The sequence below is a fragment of the Haliotis rubra genome, unplaced genomic scaffold (assembly GCF_003918875.1).
Source record: "Haliotis rubra isolate DU_JTF1 unplaced genomic scaffold, ASM391887v1 Scf88, whole genome shotgun sequence".
NCBI lineage: Eukaryota > Metazoa > Mollusca > Gastropoda > Lepetellida > Haliotidae > Haliotis > Haliotis rubra.
Genome location: NW_025767612.1, coordinates 698749 through 720591, shown reverse-complemented (window position 1 = coordinate 720591; position 21843 = coordinate 698749). Strand labels below are relative to the sequence as shown.

Below are 21843 nucleotides of genomic sequence, written 5' to 3'. Positions count from 1 at the left end.
ACTTACAAGATGTCGTCACAAAGCTGTAATATTACAGAGTGCAGCGTACTGGAGATGACGTTTGGTTCTTCACAAGGAAACCTTCCAGGTACACACACATATCAGCCAATAAATGTCCATCTGAGAACAGTCACAGCCGATAGCCTCGACCTAAAACTAAGTGACCATTCTCTTACATTCTCTTAAGTCTCATGTATTCACTACTGCAACAGGTGGGGAATCGAACCAGGGGCTTCGGCGTGACGAGCGCTTTAACCACTAGGCTACCCCACCGCTCCGGCAGCAGCAGAACTCCTAAACTCCTAACGTAAAACATAATTTCGAGGGAATAAGATAGGCCATTGAGGCTCAATAAACACTACGTTACATAGGCGGATCCAGAGAGAGAGAGAGGGGTGGGGTGTTCCAGGGTGCGCACCCCTTCTCCTGAAAGTTTATTAAATGACCATTGAAGCTGGCGTGTAAATGAAGTGTGCACCCCACTTTCTCAAGAGGGTGCTCCCCCTTCTTCTCAAAAAGCTGTATCCGCCCCTGCCTTAGCGCATATCCCCTTAAATGAAATACCTAATGCTGTGACATTTATAAAATAACAAAATTGAATTTAAAATACCACAAATATATGTCTAAACAAAATATAATGCTGCTCTGGACATATTCATGCGGCATAACTGTCTGTTGGTATAGTGTTAGAGGAAAGGCCGTTTAGGACTGACTGAAGTTTAGTTTTTACGCCGCTTTTAGCAATATTCCAGCAATATCACGGCGGGGGACACCAGAAATGGGCTTAACACATTGTGCCCATGTGGGGAATCGAACCCGGGTCTTCGGCGTGACGGAAGGTTAAATTAGGAAGGTTGTAGAGAATTCTCTCATAAGTGTTAAGAGGGAGTTTGGTTTAAATCATCCAGTGGTTAATTGCAAGCATCAGTGCGCATTGTTTTAGAGCACTTTTATATCACGGCACTGGACAGCAGAAAAAGGCTTCACACACAGTACCCATGCGGTCTGGATGTTTCCTGTAACAATGAACACTTTAACCAGAAGTCTACCCCAATGAATGTCATGGTAGTTACTCTCAAAATTTCAGACACAGCGTTTTTCGAAATCCCTGGCCGGGAGGCACAGCACCAGTTGTTATTGTATCAGCTGGCAGTTTCAAATATACTTGACAAAATAAGTTAGGGATATTGGTTTTTTTATGACTTATATTTTATCAGTGTGACAATGAATAAATAGATTATTATTCATAATTTCAAAATTTGCATATATCCCTAACTATTTTTGTCTAGTATATAGTGGCCTTCAGTAAATTGTCTGTCTTCTTTTTCAATTGGAATTTTTCCTTTGTTTTTGTTTTCTTTATTAACATTCGGGAATCATCCGTGATCCACCATGTTATGATAACTTACAGTTTCACTTCCTGGTTTTTCAGCGCTTTGCACATAGGAATGTCAACACCAACGCCATATGCCACACTAATTGATTTCGTAGAAACAGTGTGAAACTGTGTACAGTGTAGTCTATCTTGTTTTTATTGGGTTGACTTTAACAAAATGGGCCTGCAGATTTCATTCAGGGCCTGTACATTTTAAATCCTGCAGGCGACAGCAGGCCCTGATGGCCAACTGTTGAACTAAAGTATTGCAAACACTGCTCCTGAAGGCAGTCTGCTGGCTTCATACATTCCCATTACTTTACTAATGGCTATGACAGATGAAGCAGCCGTTCAAAAGTGAACATGGAAGGCTGGTTGTACCACTTAACTCTGTAATGACGCCATATGGGAAATATATATCTTTTCCACTGAAAATATTTGTCAAAAACCAACCATAAATGTCTATTAGTTCTAAAAGATGCAAAATATTTATTGGCAGTAAATTGTAATAATGATTATGAATCAGTTAACATATTGTGTTGGAAATCCATAATTTTTAAATATACACAAACATAACCAATAAAACATCATGATATGATGAAAAACATCCCTATACTTCCAATAACAACATCGCAGTATCTGTGGAAATCTTGAAGAGAGCTAAACAGTTCACAATGTCTGAGAAAGTTTCATTTTCCAGTAAACAAATTTTCAAATTCACCTCCATGTGAACTAAAGTCCCATTCATCATATACTTCTGTACAAAACATCCCTGCTAGAGAACATCTTATTTCAGTGTCAAGTGAAGAAGGGAACATTCTGTCATTGTTTCAGTATCAACCTTGGTTTCTTCAACAAGAGCCTGTCCATTATTATAGCTGTTTCATCAGAGAATCCCAATCTTACAAGAACTGTCTCGTATGTGTGGAATCAGGTGTGTCTTGCACAGTTCCAAAAAGTCTTTCTTCACTTCAGGAATGTCTGTAATTCTCTTAAACTTGATGTCCCGCCAGTTCCAATCTACGATCACATACCTCAAATTGTCCAGTTTTAATGAGCCTGGAAATAAAGTTCCGAATTAAACACAGCATTCTAGTTTGTACGTCTCATCAATTTTGATGATAACAAGGTCTGGCCTCATTAAAGATTTTACCAAAGAATTTGAAGTCCATACACCTAAACATGTCAGAGCAAATAAAACAAACATTTTGTTACATCCCACTGCATTGGGAACTCTTTCATAATCACAATACATACACATGTTATATCAGGAGTTGATCAAGTGGTGGGGTGCATTCACCCCACCCCCCAAAAAAACATTTCCCTGAGGAGCATTTCCCCCTAACCTTTGGACTTTATGATTGATGTGCACCCTCCTTCTCCATAATCCTGGATCCGCATGTTATATGCTATAAATGAGAAAACTAACAACTCCATACCTGACTTTATCAATGCACCGATTCTATTTGGTGTGCCGATGCCGAGATGACAGACTTTCTTCGCCAAAAACTCTACTTGTTCAGCTAACTGAAAATCAAAGAGGTTTGACAATGAATCCTGGAATGATACAACCTCACGTATGGTTGTATAGTGTTAGTGTGTTTAGATAATGGGAAAATACAAAATGAATTAAGATACCTGGTTTACTCCCTCTGAACTAAATCAAGTCATATTGTGTGAAGCAGTGATGCAGATCTTGGTTGAATATCAATCCTCAACATTGAAAAACATGAATGATGATTGAGGAACCGTATTTCAAATCAGAGTGCTTTCAACCAAGGGGAGCAACTCTGGGGAGACAGTTGAGCACATAAGCTATTCTGAATGGGCTGACATTATGGGGTTTTTTTAAGAATGAATTTGTCAGATATACCTGGCTCAAGAAACTGGATACGTATTTACCTTCATGCAGCATAGAGGAAGGTATTAATCAGGACAAATTGTTGCAACATATATACAGTTAAACTTACCTTAAAATGTTTGGCAAACAGTTTTGCACATTTACAATCTTTGCCCTTGAATTTCTGAATATCCCTGAAACAATACAAAGTGAAAATCAAAGACCACTTTCACAAAGGGTGTGGGGCAGTGTTGGCAACTCCAAAAGAAAGAATTGTCATCTACACACAAATGTATGGCAAAGCTTAGCAGTAACTGATCACACCGTTGTTAGTAAAATTCAGTAAAGAGTCCAACCTGGACACGTGAGTAAATTCACTACACATGAAATGTACAAATCTACAAATGCTGAAGAGATGATGTACCTGTTGAGTTCTACAGCTCTCACCCCTGAGCTGGCAATGATCAACATGAATGGAGTCCCTGGCTTCAGGCCAGCACTTGCCACCATACCGGGCCAGTTTGGCACCACAGACTCCAGGTAATTACATGGTGCCGACCCATCTGAGGAAGGGTTGCTCACAAGAAAGTCTGCAGCTGAAGTAAAAATATTACATATGAAACTTCCAACAGATCCATCCTATTATGAACATCCATCTACACATCAGAATGCTAAATAATTATTGTCATTTGAAGAAACCAAAATTTAAGAAATAGCTAAGTGAACTGAAATGAAATCTGAACCTGTCAAGTGGTTGATACCATAAGTAAAATCACACTGTCGTATCGGTTAATACCACAACTTGTTGAAAGCTGATTAACATAACCATTCTGTTACCTTCTAAATGGATTTCATCCCATTCAACTGCTGACAGTTTTCCCTCATATGTTGACTTCAATAATTGCAGAAAATCGTCTTTAACAGCTGGATTTAATGTTTTGCCTGATATTTCTTCTGAGATCCTTTTCTGAAAAGGGAAAGTCTTGTTTAACTTCTTCCATACATTTCATGAATCAAGGTGATAGCTAGTGACATTTAACTGTATTTTCCTAATGACTGGTTACACTCATTCTCACTGCCTAATGTGGGTGGAACCTGAATTTTTGCTTTGGTAAAATGGCGTATGCTGAGAATGACATTTAACTGTATTTTCTAAGGCTGTAACGATTCACTCGCATATTCAGTGAATCGAACCGTAGCCCTTCATGAATTCAATTCGTTATTCGTGGTCACCTGAACCGAATATTAACGAATATTTACAATTTTTTTAAGGGAGCACGTTTTACTTGAACCCTTGTGTACTTTTGGAAAGTGAGATATGCAAGAATGGAATATGTACTAGCCTTGCAGTAGCGAAAGTAATGTTAGTTTGCCAAGGCCGCACATGGTACTGTCAACTAAAACTATTACATACCAAATTTGAGTGTCATGAGATCACTGGTTATTGCTGTTACAAATCAAAACTGTCAACATGGGCGTTCCATACTGTACATCAATCACTTAACTACAATATTGTATTCGTGAATAATTAATCGTATTCATTACCCAATATTCATGATACGTATCATATTCGTCACATAGTGTATTCGTAGCGGCCCTAGTATTTTCCTAATGACTGGTTACACTCATTCTCACTGCCTAATGTGGGTGGAACCTGAATTTTTGCTTTGGTAAAATGGCGTATGCTGAGAATGAGATCATACATGAGCGGCATGTGCAACTGAAATGCACAACATAAGGGACAAAACTGCACAGTTGCTTTGAACACCTAAAATCCTATCACATTCTACAGGCTTGGTACATAAATTCAAGATGTAAACTGACGTATATTTAGCATATTTTGTTATTAACTTATCTTTGGAGAAGCCATCATATAGCTGTAATATTGTTTGGTGCAACATTAAAAAACAAACACACTTTTTGAAGAAATGCTGACAAAATCATTGTTTTGATGGCTATTTTAATGTCAACTACGAATGTGCTAAATAAAATCACTTCAGTACCCTAGCACGCTTTTTCTTCTTTTTCTTCTTTGGTTTCTCCTCGTCAGATTTTACGAGTGTTTCTTCAATTTTAGGAGCTGTTTTTAGTTTTTTCTTTCCATTTATTTCATCTGTTTTGACACCCGGATCATTGGCTTTTCGTTTCTTTGCCTTTTTCCTCTTTACACCCTGAATCTTCTTGTCAGGCTGGCTTGGAGTTTCATCTGCTGAATCGCTGGACTTTTCATCTGAAAATTATATTAATTATTTCAATGTGGGACTGAACACATACACATCAAATATGGGCCACATTTGTAATACAGTACCCTACCCTGTGTCCCATAACAGGGGACCTGTGAAGGTCCGGGTTAGAATGAATCTTCAGTAACCCATGCTTGTAGTAAGAGGCGACTAACGGGATCGGGTGGTCAGGCTCGCCGGCTTGGTTGACACATGTCATCGCTTCCTCCAATTGCGCAATTGATGCTCATGCTGTTGATCACTAGATTGTCTGGTCCAGACTGGATTATCTATAGACAGCCGCCATATAGCTGGAATATTTCTGAGTCCGGTGTAAAACTAAACTCACTCACCCATTACAGGGTTGTGTGTGTAGCAGGAGGAGAGCTGCGTCTGACTGTCATGACTTGATGTAGGGTCATGCACTGACTGTGGACCCCACCCCACGTATTGTATCTCTCGAATTTGACACAAAAAGACATTTTACGGCCGCAACACTTACATACCATCTTCATCTAATGGTAAGGAAATCAAACAAAAACTGTGGTTTTCTCAGATATGCTTGGGCGAGCAGTATCGTCGGATCATACGTTTTCAGACGGGGGTAGTTGAGTGACACAGACATTGTAAATTTAGTTTAAATTTTATCTGTACCTGGAGTTATGAGTTATCTGGTCCCCATTATCTGCAATAAGTTAGTGACATGCGATAATTGAGACAGCACATTATGTTCATAACACATAACACGAGGGTACAGGGATGGGACTTCACACGTGTACTGACTGACTGACTGAGTTTAGTTTTACGCCGCTTTTAGCAATATTCCAGCAATATCACGGCGGGGGACACCAGAAATGTTCACACGTGTAAAAACCGATCAGACCTCCAGTTATTGAGAGAAAATAAATCCCAAACTTAAACGTGTGATACCCGCTTTCATTAACACAGCATGATAAACGTACCCTTCTACTTTTAGAGTAAATAGTGCAAAAATACCAACCACGTGGTGCATTATCGCCTTTCAACCACCACTCGTCACCTAAATCGTCCGCCATTTTGACTTCTCTCTGACAGCCGCATTTTACATCGAAGCTGGCTCCCCAATATAACCCCGTAAATAGTCATGAAAATATATTTCTTGTATTAATTTTCATTTCAAAGTTAAAAATTCTCTTTACATTTGTCCTTGTGATTTGTTATTGCTAAAGTCTTCAAGTTTCCATGTTAAGTCTATCTCTCAATTACATTATAAATCATAGCTTTACTTAATGGAAAGCAAGGTGAAGGACATAGCTCTGTGTATCCAAAATGGGAGGAAGTCGGATGAATTGAGGTGTTTTCTCACATCAGACTAAATATGGAGGCTAAGCCCATTGTGACATGTACGTAGCACACCCGGAAATTTATTCGAATATAACCGATATTGAAATTGTTGTGAAATTATGTTTGTGTTATTATTACAAATGTAAACGTCATGACAGATTGCAATACTTAGACTAGATCAGGCAAGGGACTGTCATATGTACTTGTAACATCGATAGGTGGGTAAAACTACAGGTGCCAGCTCCGACTGCAGTTCTTGTTTCACTGAACAAACATGCAAGTCTAGACTTTTGGACCCCATCGCGGAATTCGTAAAGTTTTTGTCAGTTAAGGACCCTTTAGGATCTAATGTGTTGTTTGAGATTGAAGATATGGCACTGGTCTCTATCTCCCTCTTTCAAAGATTTAGTCACGTGTAATTTGAGGGAAACGAGTAACGTGATTTTTGCAGCGAATAATGGATAGGGTGCTTGTGCAAAGGACACAATCAGAAATTAACTGTTGTGGTGCCAGAACTGTAAACATGCCAGCTTTGAACTGAAGCTATCATCATGTGATCATAATCATGACTGTTAAAAGAGTGATATTTGTAACAGCACATCTGGTACCATGGTAAAGCTCATTAGCTCAAGCTGGTAAATCATGTTCAATTTCTCCCCAGCGCTAACTAAAATCTGAAAAAAATATGGTGATATTCATTCAGGTTATTTGTCAGTAGTGAAGAAGCTAATTACCTTTAAATCATCTACTGGAAAAAAAAATACAAAATGTAAAAATGCTGGTTTCATGTAATGTTATTTCTGAAATACTTTTCTCATGCATCATTCACTTTCTATGTGTTCTAATCTCCAGGGTTTTGTTTTTGCAGGCCATGGAGACCAAAGCTTGTTTTCCCAACTGCATCCCATGGTTCTTAATGGTTTGCCAAAAGAATCATGTGAATGGAAAAGGTATCTGTTATGACAAATGAACATGTTGAATGTAATTGTAAGTGAATAATCTTTAACACAGTGTTAAGTTCCACCTCTCCTTACCTTTTACCATAGTTAATAGTAAATAATACAACATAGTAAATAGGGGCATTCACGAATTGCACTTGAACTAACTTTAGTATGTAATTATATCTTTATATTATGTACTCATGGTTATAATAGTCATATTGCTGTTATAGATCATACGGCCGAGCACCTCGCACTTTACAACTTGAAGCAAGTTTTGTTCCCTATGATGCTGACATCCTCCCTGAAGAAGATGACAGAGTCCTCATCAGTAGACCATACTTCCATATATACTGGACAGACTGTGTAAGTGCATGTAATAAAATAAGCTTTGTAAGCTTGGAAATTTGTTTATTGTCAGGGGAACTAGTGTTTTCCTCTGACAGTCTTTGGCAACCATAGTAGATTAAGATATATATTCCCAGCGACATATGTTTGGTCAGAATTTAATGTTTCAGGTGGTCAGGCTTGCTGTCTTGGTTCATTGCATGTCATTTTACCCCAACAGGAAGAATCATTACTATCATTATTTGTCACTGGATTATCTGGTCCAAGCTTGATAATCTATAGGCTGCCATCATAAATCTTCAATGTTGCTGGGTGCAAAACACATATACCTGGGTACCTGGGTACCGACCACAAGGTACCTGGGTACTGATAACAATGTAAACCAGCCTTTTACTTATTACTCTGATAAGAGGATGAGGTGGTTTGTAAACTTTGTTGAGTTATTCCCCTTTTTATAAATAGTGAAGAAACATCAATGGTTATTTTTTTTTCTCTAATTCTTCTTAAGTACAGTAACATGATCGCTGGAGAGAGTAGTTCATTTAACACCCAGTCAGTAGGGATACATATATCAGTCTGCCATGCTTTCTGATGTAGTATCTTGGATTGTGTAGGACCTAGAAGGCTACAAGCAGACAGTGAAAGAAGACATTGCTGAATGGCAGGCTGCACTGAAGGGAAAGAACATCCCAGACTGGTTGATCGTGGTGGTAGTGATGGATGAAAGCAAACTCAAATCCAAAATTCTCCCAAGGTCGTCTGTGATAGACAAAGTCAAGAGTGACTTCTGCAGCAAGGCACAAGAAAGGTGAGATTTCTGATAGTGAAATAGATCAAAGTGAGTGACATTAGTTCTACTTAGAACAATATTTCATTTATATTATGGTTATATTAGAATGTTTGTCAACTGCATTGATCGAAATGACACATTTCTTCAACTGTTCAAATGTAAAGTGGTGCTTTTCTTGACCTGTTGACCTTGACCCATTGGTGAGTGACCTCGTTTCTCAGATGTCTGGTGCTGACAGAGCCGATGAAGACTGACGCCAAGAGTGCTGAATCCTGGTATAACTTCTTCACCAAGCTCCGCCCCTTACTGTTGACTGCATATAATCGGCAGTTGGGTCGTTTTGAGGACAACATGCGGGCTCTGAGGGAGAAACGGAATGAACCAGGGTGGAACTATATGGAATATTTTGTTGTGCAGGTGATTTATTTATCATTTTTAAAAGTTCGTTTTTCCCAGTCTGTAATAAGTCATTATGTCCATGATCACTGTATTTCATGGTAGAATGCCTATGTTACATGCAAGTTAAGTTCTCCACTGCTGTTTTAGTACCGAAGAGACTTAATGGAATGGGTGGTCTGTCTCACCGACTCTTTGATTATGTGTCACCATACCACTCTGTTGTTAATGCTGATGATGTCAGTCACTGGTGTGTCTGATCCAGTCATATTTATACAGGCCATTATCATATGGCTGGAAGTGCAGCTGCCTACAAGTGTTTTGTATTGTTTGTGTTGTGTTGGTTTGCAGGAGGAGCTGGCCTTTATGTTTGAGATCCTGGGTGTGTACGACGATGCACTGCTGCAGTATGATGAGCTGGATGCTCTGTTTACACAGTTTGCAGAGAACCATGCAGCAGGAGGTATGTCACACACTGGAGTAGGCTGTGTCACACACTGGGGTAGACTGTGTCATACTGGAGTAGGCTGTGTTACACATTGGGGTAGGCAGTGTCACACCCTGGGGTAGGCTGTGTCACACACTGGAGTAGACTGTGTCACACACTGGGGTAGACTGTGTCACTCTTTCGGTAGGCAGTGTCACACCCTGGGGTAGGCTGTGTCACAAACTGGGGTAGGCTGTCACACACTGGGGTAGACTGGTGTCACACTCTTGGGTCAGACTGTGTCACACACTGGGGTGGGGATCACTCTCTTGCAGTGTGTCACACACCCTGGGGTAGGCTGTGTCACACACTGGGTAGGCTGTGTCACACACTGGAGTAGACTTTGTCACACACTGGGGTAGGCGGTGTCACTCTCTTGGGTAGGCGGTGTCACACACCCCTGGGGTAGGCGGTGTCACACACCCCTGGGGTAGGCTGTGTCACACACCGGGTCAGACTGTGCCACACACTGGGGTATTCTGTGTCACACACTGGGGTATTCTGTGTCGCACACTAGTGGGGGCTATTGCTCCATTGTCAGGGGTAGGCGATGTCACACACCCCTGGGGAAGGCTGTGTCACAAACTGGGGTTGGCAGTGTCACACCCTGGGGTAGGTTGTGCCACACACTAGGGTATTCTGTGTCACACACTGGGGTATTCTGTGTCACACACTAGTGGGGGCTATTGCTCCATTGTCACTTGATTTGTTGCTAAAAAGATAGTGTCAGCACTGCAAGGCAACTATATATTTGATATGCCTATAAAAAGTTGTCAGATGTAACAAAAGTGTAATCCATTTTTCACTACAACTTGTTCTTTTCATGGAGTATATTCAAATATGTGAAGTATAGACAATATTACTCTATCCTTTTCTTTTGAACAGCTCATGTGAAATGGCTGGCCCCTCTCATCCAGCCATGTAGCAACTGGAGTGGTCTGTCCCTCACCAAGGCCTTGAACCACCAGCTGCGGGACACCATCAAGATGAACAAGGCCAGTGTGTTGGAGTTCCGCAACTACCTCTTCTCTCGCCAGTGTGCTCTGTTGTTCCTGTTGAAGCGCCCAGGGGACGTGGCCCAGCGAGCTCTGGACTACCTCCATTACACCGTACAGGAAATGATCGCACTCGAGGTTAGCCTCACTTGTAGCTTGTATAGTTCCATGTTGCATTTTTATCATGTTATGTACAGGCAAGGATCCTTGAGGAAAGTAGTGTCATGACCTGATTCCTTTACTAAATAAACTGAGGGGTTTTGATTTAAGAATTAGCCTGTCATAGTGAGTGAGTGAGTATGGTTTTACGCCACTTTTAGCCTTATTCCAGCAATATCCACGGCGGGGACACCAGAAATGTGCTTCACACATTGTACCCATGTGAGGAATCGAACCCTGCTCTTCACCCCACTAGCCCCTGTCAGAGTGAAGAATTGTATAACACACATTGGTAGTGTCAAAGCCTATTCTTGGTGTCCTGTGATATGAATTGGAATGGTGTTGCTCATTGGCTCAAACAGCCACCCACTCACTCACTCCTCACTCTCCTTGACTTCCTGGTGGTCATGCAGTATCTGCAATATTGTCAACTCCAGTATAAAACAACATTTACCTGTGTGTTCATGATGTGATGCCATACATGATCAATACTTGACTCTGATGCCACTCTTAGCTACCAATAGTTTGATTTAAGTCAGATGTTTGTTATCACTACTGCTGCACAAAGATCTGAGAACATCAAATCTCAGGTCATGTCAGAATGACCTTTCACAAGCTTTGACCAATGAAATGACCAACAGGAGCTGTCTCTATGGTCTGATTGGTTGGATGAACGGTTATCCTGAAGTGATCTCTGATGGGATGACATCTGATGTATGTAGAGGAGTAGCGAACACTAAGGTCTGATTTTAGTGAGGTTGATGTAATGAATAAGTAAATCGCCGATAATAAGGACCCTATTGATGTTTTCCATTTGTAGTACATATATGTACATTTCCACATGTTTTTAATTGTATCAGACTCTCAAACTAGGACGGTGGGATAGCCTTGTGGTTATAGTGTCCTTTTGTCACGCCGAAGACCCGGGTTTGATTGCCCAGATGGGTACAATGTGTGAAGCCCATTTATGGTGTCCCATGCCATGATATTGCTGGATTATTTCTCAAAGCGGCGTAAAACTATACTCATTCACTCACTCACTCACTCACTCACACTAAATCAAAGCAACCTCCCTTACAATCTTCAAAGCATTCTACAAAAAACAGTGGATCTGAATATAAACCATGACATCATGTTGAACAGAGCCTTATGTTTGTTGTTTAAAGCCACACTCTGCAATATTCCAGCTATATGGTCTTAATGTCCTTTATGTGGTTAAGTAGAGGTGTTCAAAAATATGTACAGTAACTTGCAGTAGTGCTAGTGTTTCCAGACCTACTGTTATGTGTCGACAGGTGGAGGTTCCAGAGGGCGCGCCCTCTGGTGCTGGGTGTTCCTCAGTAGCCTTGCAGTGCTGGAGACGTGTGAGCGGTACAATGAGTCGTCGCGGATCAACAAGAATTCCCTGTGTACTGCCAGTCTGTGGGACTATGCCAGGCGGAAGGTCAGTGAGTTGTGGGCGACAGAACTTGTTCTTGAGAGCAAGGGAAGGTGCTTTCTAAAGGATTTACTCTGTCTTAGGGCAATTTACTGAGGTTTTTACACTTTCTGGCCAACAAATAGCAGGGGCCAAGTAGCAGGGGCCAAGCTGCATTGAACATTTTGCAGTACTGGCCAAACTGTTGATAACTAAACACATGTCATTCTACTATTCCATACATGGCAGTCATAGCAAATTTGATTCAAATTGTTATAACCACACGTGTTGGCCTGATAGCTAAAATTTTCTGATTAATTTGTATGTCTTGCACCCCTGGTATGTGTAAAGTGACCCAGTGAATGTTTCAGCTGAAGAAACTAGGGAGTGTGTGCGGCCTGATTCCTGGGACCAGGCCGACGTCCAAGCAGCTGAGCTGTAGAGTGGATCTCACCTCAGGCATGGTCACACTGGACAGTGAAGAGACAGGTCAGTTGAAGGGTCAGTGTAACCATGGTTACTATTGGAGCTTCTTCCTGTTGAACAGGGAAGACATGCATCATTTGCAAGTCAATGTTACCATAGTTACTGTTGGAACTTGTTCCTATTGAACTGGGAACAGACAGGTCAGCTTGTTTCTTGGTCAATACATTTAGATAATGAGTTTATCTTACCTTCACAAAGGTAACTACTTGTAGTAACTGACATTCACATTTGGTTAAAACTTTGTAGTTCTATCAGGTAACCCCATATTTCATAATATTTCAGTACAAGAACAGGAATTATTGTATTTTTCTACAACTTTGTTCCTTTTATCTGATTTTGAAAGCTGGAAAGAATTTTAAAAACGATGAATTTTTTCAAATTGTAGCACCTACTGACAAGATTACACCTCTAGACAGACTGCGACAAGCCCTGTCCTCTGATGAGTCTTACAAGAAACACTACCTGGTAAGTTCATATACTCATGCACTGCCTGTGGGCTAATGGATACAGTGTTTGACCAGAAAAAACAGAAGGTCAGTGGTTGAATTCCCCATCTGCATCTTACCAAAAGATGTTAGAGATTACATTTGCATTTACCAGTCTGGTATTCAGCATTAAGTCGGTATACTATGACTTGTTACACAGTCAAATGGTATCTCACTGGGCTTTTACTGTAAAACTGTATGACAAAACTTTCTCCATATGTTATATGAGCTGAATGTCAAATGGTTTGTAGGCTTAACCATAACATACGTCATTAATAGAAAAGTATGTGATTAGCTACCTAAAACAAGATATTAAGATGTTTTGAGAATACTTGAAATGTCTTTCCAGCATTCTCTTTTCACGGAGGATTTATTTTCAACAGGAAATGTGTGAACTTGCCATGGGAACATACAAACACATCTGTCGGTTCCGGTCAGCACGGATCATTGGCAGGGACCTGGCTGACTTCTATATGTAAGTAAATATTGTTACAGAATATTTTCCATTATGTAATTCAAGTCTCTGTAGTGTGTTTGTAATACGATTTGATGACTTTCAAGCTGTGATTAAACTTTAAAACAAGGAATGTTCACCCCCTCTTGGCAGGCTGCTAGGGGAGCCCCACAAGGCGGAAGGTTTCCTGCTGGATGCCATCAAGATGTACCGGCAGGAGCACTGGGAGCACCTGGCAGACGGCACCATGCTGGAGCTCGCCGTCTGCCAGGCCAAGATGGACGACAATGCCAAGTATCCTCCTTGTGAAGAGTTGTGTCCCTTTGTTGTGCAAGCAGCCTTTGATTGTTGGTTCAAATCCTGGTTCATATGAATAACATTTCTGGATTTGCCAGCACCATATCCATGCAGGTGGAACATATTATATAGGCTTCAGAGCCATGAGCATGTTTGTCTGTTTCACTGGAGTGGTAAATGTCTATAACATACGTCTTTCCACATAAGGGACCGTTCATAATTTATGGTTTGGGGTGGGGGGTGTGTGATGTTTTTTATGGAGAAGCATGTACATGTCATGTACAAATTCAATGAACCTCCTCCCCCCTACCCATAATTTTTAAGCAATTTTTTTCATATTATGAATGTACAAAATTGCTGGACACCCCACAGTTCGTGTGTACAAAATTGATGACCCCCCTACCTCCCAAGAACAAAATGGGTGACCCCCCCAAAAAAATCATTTCTTCTTTTCTCCTCTTTCCCCTCCCTCCCTTTTAAGATAGGTCACAGAATTTGTTTCTTTCAAGAGCTGGGAAGAAAGGACAGTGCTTTACACTTAGTCTGACAAGTCAGTAGTAGTTGTTCTCAGTTCCTTTAGGGGCGGTGGAGTAGCCTAGTGGTTAACGCGGTCGCTCGTCCTGCCGAAGACCCGGGTTCGTTTCCCCACATGCATACAATGTGTGAAGCCCATTTCTGGTGTCCCCCTGCCATGATATTGCTGGAATATTGCTAAGAGTAGAGTAAACCTAAACTTATTCACTCAGTTCCTTGACTGTGTGAGATTTTTGAAGACAGCCTGTCACATTGCCTGCAGCCCTCACCTCAAGATGGCCGACAGGGAGCACTACTTCAGTGAAGTGATGAGAATAGCTGAAGACAAAGATGGTGAGTAAAGGATCAGACACAGGCAGTCTCGGCAGAATAAACCCTGTGTGAATACTATGCCATGAATCCCCGAGAACATGGAGGACCCACAGATTGTTGTTCATGATGTTTGCATGGTCCAAAACTCCAAAACTAATTACTTACCAAATGTATTGATTAAATCATTGAAATTGTTTTGCTTTTCAATAACAATGAATCATCTACTCTAGTTTGTAAGCTTTGAAATCACATCGGTGGCGTAGTAGTTAGAGCATCCACCTGGAGTGTGTAAGGTAGCGGGTTCGTTCCCTGGCTGTGTCATACCAAAAGACGTTAAAATATGGTACTTGTTGGTCCCTGCCTGGCTCTCGGCATTAATGGGTACATCAAGGACTGGTCGGCTCGGAGTTAGTATAATGTGTCTGAGTGGGATATTCATGCTTCACTGCGGCATGGTATCTCAGTGAGGTAGTACATTAAAACCAGCTGAAGTCGGGGCTAGTACAAGCAGCCACACATACACACGCATGCACGTCGTCATATGAGTGAAATATTCTTAAACACGACGTTAAACCCAATTCCACCTCACCTCACCTTGTAAGCTTTGTCTTGATGTTCAATCTGTTGTTTTGTCTATAATTAGAAATGTGCATCCTAAAAGCCTCCAAGATTCTTGGTTTGGAGAGCGCAGCAGTTCTGACACCAACTGTGATCCTTCATGAAGATTTTGTCATAGACACAAAGGTCTACAACCACTTCCCAAGATCCATCACATGCAGTAAAATCAACATCTCTGTATCTCACTGCCCACCAGAGAAACAGCCCAACTCGTCTCACTTCTCCAAAAAGAAAATTGCCCACACACGAACTCCCAGCTTGACCATTCACAAGCCTGAACACATAGCAAACTTTCAGCCAATCAGAAAGCAGCTGCCAGCAATGATTGACACTGTGGCCACCTATGAGAAGAGGCAAGGGAAGATTGTGGGGCCGGGGCTGACTTGTAAAAATGCTCATGATTTGTTAAAGAGGACAGACAGTGGGCCAGGAGGGGGGAGTGACGTGGACCACACAATGAAGGGAGATTTCACAGTGAGCCTTCTAGCAGAGGACATTGAGCTGAAGCCAGGCGAGAATAATGTGCAGCTCAAGATGAAGGTGGGTGCAGCTCATACTTTGGTATATACCACAGTATGTTAGAATTGGGTGTCCTTTAACTTTTTTGAGTGGGATTTTTGGTGTGTTGATGTAGTCAATGGTTGAAGGATTGGTGATGATTTTATGTCATTGAAATATTCTGTCAGCATTAGTTTCTGTTTATCTGTTCCAGCATAGGTTTTAGCGTTGTTCTCAACGAAGTTCTAAGTGTTGTGATATTGTTTTGTTTGTTTTTTTTGGTTGTTCTTTTTAGGAGGCTGGTTGACATCACATCATTGTTCTACATCGGTTTATAGAATTGCTATGTTCATCTAAGTGTTCATTCTGCATGTGGGGCGGTGGGGTAGCCTAGTGGTTAAAGGGTTCGCTCATCACGCCGAAGACCCAGGTTTGATTCCCCAGATGGGTACAATGTGTGGAGCCTATTTCTGGTGTTGCCCTCCGTGATATTGCTGGAATATTGCTAAAGCGGCGCAAAACTACCCCTCACTCACTCACTCATTCTGCATGTTTTTCTAAGACACACAATGTGTTTGAACTGTGATATCTTCCTCAACATACAGTTGGAGAAAGATAAACAGTATTACAATATCAGTATCACCAGTTTGTTAACCAGCATTCTCTCCCTCACTCCATTACTCATTCTGGACAGCCTGAAAACAGGAGTGTAGAATTAATAACTGCATACTTTTCCAATTCAGAATCTGGAGTTACTTAAATATTTCTTCTTTCACCCCTGCGCACCCCTGCACCCCCCCTCTGGATCCACCTATGATAAATTCATAAGTCAACTGTGTCTTCATGTTCCCACAGACATTGGAGAAGGGTGTGTTCTACCTAAGTCAACTGTGCTACGAGGTGAAGCATCTAGACTTCCTCAAGTCCCTCAGTGGCTGGGACCTGTTCTTCAAAGTCGTCTGTGACCAACCAAGGGTGGAGCTGAAGCCTGTCAAGTCAGGTATGACATTGATGTCAGGTGACAGCAACGACGTTCTGAATGGCACATCACCCATGCCTAGAGTATATAATGTGCTGATAATGTTCCTGAACTATTATTTTTCTGATCTGTTAACCAAAGAAGAGAATTTGCACAGATTTACTGTTAACAGATTTCATTCAGCAGAAAGTAGGTGTTCAAAAGTTTGAACTGATCAATTTTTTCTTAGATCACTTCATTGCTGGGATAAAGCAAGAGGCGACCTTGACCTTGCTGACAGGCAGTTTTGCCCTCCCACAAGGCTGCAGTGCTCAGTTCAAGACCACTGAGAACCTGGAGGTCTTTACAAGGGAAGGTAACTCTGTCCTGAAGCTCTCGCCACTGGAAGCTGATCAGTCGTCAGGCTTTTGTACAACTGTCCTCCATCAGACGCGACAAACATTTGATGGCTCTACGGATGCCAAGGTAATTGTCATAATCCTAAATGGTGCATGTTTTCTAAAGCTTTCACCATTGTACTTGGATGAATATGCCTTGTATTTTTCTGTAGCCTTGTGACGAAAGAGTTAGCTTGTCATAACTTGCGGTCATTTGATATTGCTTAAATGAGGGTTAAAACCTACTTACCAAACAACTCAATCAATCAATCAGTCAGTCACTGTTCTTTTTTGCAGCTGACATGCCATATCGATGTGTGGGACAAGAAACTTGACATTCATCTCAACTTTATCCATCCCTTCAAAGTGGAACATGTTTTACATACATGCAAAGAAAAGTAAGCTTTTCATTTCATATTGCCTAACTGACTAACGATTATTTACATAATACAGTAAGCGGCAATATTTCAGCTATATGGAGGCGGTCTGTAAATAATCAAGTCTGGACCAGACAATACAGTGATCAACAGCATGAGCATCGATCTACACAACTGGGATACGATGACATGTGTCAACCAAGTCATCGAGCCTGACCACCTGATCCCGTTAGTCACCTCTTACGACTAGCATGGGTTGCTGATCAATTCTAACCCGAATCTTCACGGGTTACATATTACATGATACAACTAGAGAATGTGTCGTCTGCATATAAAATCACTAGTACTCATTTTTATCATCATTTACCAAATTCAAATTAAGCTTTAGAACCTAAGACCTTTAACTTTAATTACTATCATGTGTCTATATTTTCTGCCACTGGTAGAGAAATATTAAAAACAAAATTAGTGTTCGAAAGCAGTCTTGATGCAACAGCATGAGTGTGTAAGGTTTGACTGTTTGTCGTCAAAGACATTTATGCATTGATATAATCATAAGGCACACCAAGAAGGGCTCATATACTGTAGCTTTGTTTTACAGAAAATATCTTCAAGTCACCATCAAAGGCAATACCCAAACAGAATTCCTAGTCAGTCAACCAGAGTTATCTGCCCTCAATTCCAACGATGTGGAGTTGCAGCTGATGAACAAACCAGGACAACAGATGGTAAGAGAACACTGCTGTGTCACCATGGTAACAACATGGCGGTACACATCTGGATTGAGAAGAAATATGATCTGCAAAATGGTATATGAACCTGAGTTTTACTCAACAAGATACAGAATAGTAATTAATCAACAGGGGACAGCTTGTCTGAATGATTTGGATTATGCCAGCTTTGCAAGTAAATGGAGAATCTCTCTTCACGTGTCAATAAAAGTCAATACTGGTAAATATTTTCAAGACTTTGTCAAAATTTTACTGACTTTATGTAGAAACATTTATATTTTTCTTTGCAACTTTATCATGTGTCTATTTCATACAAATACAAAAATATGATATTTAGCAAACTGACATGTTTTCTGTTTCCAGAAAGTGAATAGCAGCCAGACAGCGTCCATCTTGTGGCAGATCCGCTGCAACATCCCAGACATTCCCCGACTGGAGACAGAGTTCACCTTCCTCTACACCTGTCCACTTGATCTGCAGACCACACCCCGCAAATACCTGTACACCTGTTGTGTGGAGAACTTCCAGGTAGGCAAATACTTGTACACCTGTAGTGAGAACTTACAGATGGGCCAATACCTGTACCCCGTGATGTGGAGAACCTCAATACCTGTACACCTGTACTGAGAACTTACAGATAGGCCAATACCTGTACCCCGTGATGTGGAGAACCTCCAGGTAAACAAATATCTGTACACCTGTAGTGAGAACTTACAGATAGGCCAATACCTGTGCCCCGTGATGTGGAGAACCTCCAGGTAAAAATATACCAGTACACCAGTAGTGTGGAGAACCTCCAGGTAAACAAATACCTGTACACCTGTAGTGTGGAGAACCTCCAGGTAAGCAAATACCTGTACCCCTGTAGTGTGTTTGACACTGACTCTCCATCTTCACCCCGTGTGTCACACATGCAACCTATAACTGAATTAACTCAATGATTCAATGAAGTGAGGTAATGTTTGCAGACCAAGTACATCCTGAGCTACAACGTGACACCCTCCGAGGAGGACAAGCAGTGTAAGACAGGGAAGACAGTGGCTCTCAAGCTCCAGGTGAAGAAGTGTAACGGAGGTCACGACCCTGACGAGATGCTGGTATACGACGTGAAGTCCGACACAGACACCTGGGCACTGGTTGGCAAGTCTACAGGTGAGTGATGAGCAATGCAGAGTTCTAGAACCTGTCATACACTACAATGATTATCTGTGGCAGAGTGAATCATCATGAGAAAGAGGGAGCAGGGTCCCCCCGAATGTGAAAAATTCAAACGTGAATATTCTCAGTTTCTATGCTATATTTCACTACCCATTGACTTAAGTAAGTGAGTATGGTTTTACGCCACTTGTAGCAATATTCGAGCAATATCACAGCAGGGGACACCAGAAATGGGCTTCACACATTGTACCCATGTGAGGAATCGAACCCTGGTCTTCGGCGTGACGAGTGGATGCTTTAACCACTAGGTTATCCCACCACCCCTCCACTCACTTGAAGCTAACAGGCTGTGATGTAACAGCTATACTGCTGTACGGGAGGAAGTAAATCTAACTCCTCATTCATTTAGTGTAACATGGAGAAAACAAGACTGTCCTATTTTGTGTGTATTGGTGTGACTTTGCATCAGTGTGAAGGGTATACATACAGATGACTTACATTTGGGAAAGGCCTTTTTTAACTGTTGATAGTTCTGTGTAAACATTGTCCAATTACCCACTACATCTGATTGTCATCCTTGCAGGAATATTTTCTCTGAAGGACGACTTCTATGAGACAGTCCTGGACGTGGTGGCTGTGAAAGCAGGTTTCATTCATCTCCCTTTGGTCCACATACACAAGTACCGAGCTGGTGAGTCAACGGCATAACATTCATAATCACAGTATTTGAAACACTTCCAGTTGTTGACCATGAGGACTCTGTGGTAATGAATGTCCCTGGTAACATGTCCTTGTGAGGACTACAAAATGATGATCAGGTGGCCTAGATGACAGATGGAATATTCATGTTGCTGAGTGCAGCATTAAACAACACTGGCTCAATTCAAGTATGCTTTTCTGTGGTTGTTGGAATGGCTGTGGAGTATGATTAACTTTAGGCATGCAATTTTTCAACGATAATAGATTGGGATTTGTAAAAACATTTTTGTTACAATATTGCAACATTGTATTTCAGACCAATCAAATCTCGAGGAGAATGGCAATGACATCCCGGATGATCCTCCTGAGTTTGTCAAGTTCTTCAGGGGAGAAGTGTACAACAGTAGCTTGGCTCAGCAAGTTCATGTCTACCCTGAGATGGGAGGGAAAGATGTGGAGGTGTCCTTGGTAGAAGGATAGATGACCTTCAATCTGTGACGAAGTATTTGACCTTGTTGGTTTATGTTTCCCAGAGTTTGGAGGGAAAGATGTGGATGCGCCCCTGGTTGACGGTAGATGACCTCCAGTCTGTCACCTGAAGTCCTTGACCTTGTAAGGTCATGTCCACCCTGAGATGGAAGGATGTGAAGTGTACTTTGTTGAAGGGTAGATGACCTTCAGTGTGGGACTTGAAGTTTTTACCCCATGGGACCATGACCCAATGAAGGTGGACAGATTTTCTAAGGCAATACAGTGTGCTGGCAGAGATTCATCAGTGAGCTGAAACATGATCATGGATGGACATGGGTTAGAGCTGTATTAACCCTAGATCCCTGGTGGATCAGGGCAAAGTCATGGTTATTTCAGCAATATGATAAACCTTACAACCAGCTAAAGTCTATACACTTGCTTGAAGCTAACAGGCTGTGATGTAACGGAAATACTGTTGTATTGGAAGTAGATCAAGCTCACTCAAGTCATTTTGGTTAACATGGAAGATTAGATAACCAACATCCCATGTCCATCCAAGATATGAGATGAAATGTCCATGTGGAAGGGCATGTTTCTGCTTGACCTTTCACCCCCAAATGATGCCAGTGTCAAGGACACAGTTCTATTGTATCATAGGGCAGTGAATTGAGACTGGAAATGGCAAATTTATCGTGCTTATGAGAACCATTGAATGAGAAGGCACCTGGTTTTAGCTTATTTATTCTATATTTGGGTCAATATATGTTTATTGTACATATAATTCCTGATGATGTTGGTGATTTGTTGTATATGTTAAGTTTTGTATATTAACTATGTATATAAATACACAAACTGTTCCTTGTAAATTGTAAATGCAAAAAAATGAAACTATTATAAACATGTTTCCTTTTTTATGGACTCTCAGAGGGACGGTTGAGTGTCCTCATGGTTAAACTGATCATCTTACTGAGGACTGGGTTCGATTCCTCTCATGCATACATGTTTGAAGCCCATTTCTGCCATTCTGGGCACTGAGATGTAGCTGGAATTATGCTAAAAGTTGTGTAAAACCTCTCC

The 21843-nt window shown here is 41.3% G+C and overlaps 2 protein-coding genes across 3 annotated transcripts; one reads left to right on the top strand and one right to left on the bottom strand.

Moving 5' to 3' along the window:
- Positions 1–1840: 1840 nt before the first annotated feature.
- Positions 1841–6562, bottom strand: LOC124263401 (uncharacterized protein C3orf26 homolog). Of its 2 annotated transcripts, none has more exons than XM_046698018.1 (7): positions 6439–6562; positions 5219–5431; positions 4053–4182; positions 3640–3811; positions 3346–3409; positions 2815–2902; positions 1841–2434 (listed from the first exon to the last, which is right to left on the bottom strand). In XM_046698018.1, exons 1-7 carry the CDS (start codon positions 6490–6492, stop codon positions 2262–2264), a joined length of 894 nt encoding a protein of 297 aa, XP_046553974.1. In that variant the 5' UTR covers positions 6493–6562; the 3' UTR covers positions 1841–2261. The 2 variants fall into 2 exon arrangements, with proteins under 2 accessions (XP_046553974.1, XP_046553973.1); XM_046698017.1 differs by having other exon boundaries at positions 5219–5445; positions 6438–6554.
- Positions 6563–6712: 150 nt separating this feature from the next.
- Positions 6713–21623, top strand: LOC124263363 (trafficking protein particle complex subunit 10-like). Its single transcript, XM_046697966.1, has 22 exons — positions 6713–6819; positions 7629–7710; positions 7932–8064; positions 8661–8854; positions 9058–9253; positions 9584–9695; positions 10605–10865; positions 12184–12317; positions 12662–12779; positions 13162–13241; positions 13645–13736; positions 13869–14009; positions 14776–14879; positions 15502–16016; positions 16830–16974; positions 17183–17418; positions 17628–17728; positions 18309–18435; positions 18802–18966; positions 19407–19590; positions 20180–20287; positions 20612–21623. Exons 1-22 carry the CDS (start codon positions 6795–6797, stop codon positions 20773–20775), a joined length of 3417 nt encoding a protein of 1138 aa, XP_046553922.1. The 5' UTR covers positions 6713–6794; the 3' UTR covers positions 20776–21623.
- The last annotated feature ends 220 nt before the right edge of the window (positions 21624–21843 follow it).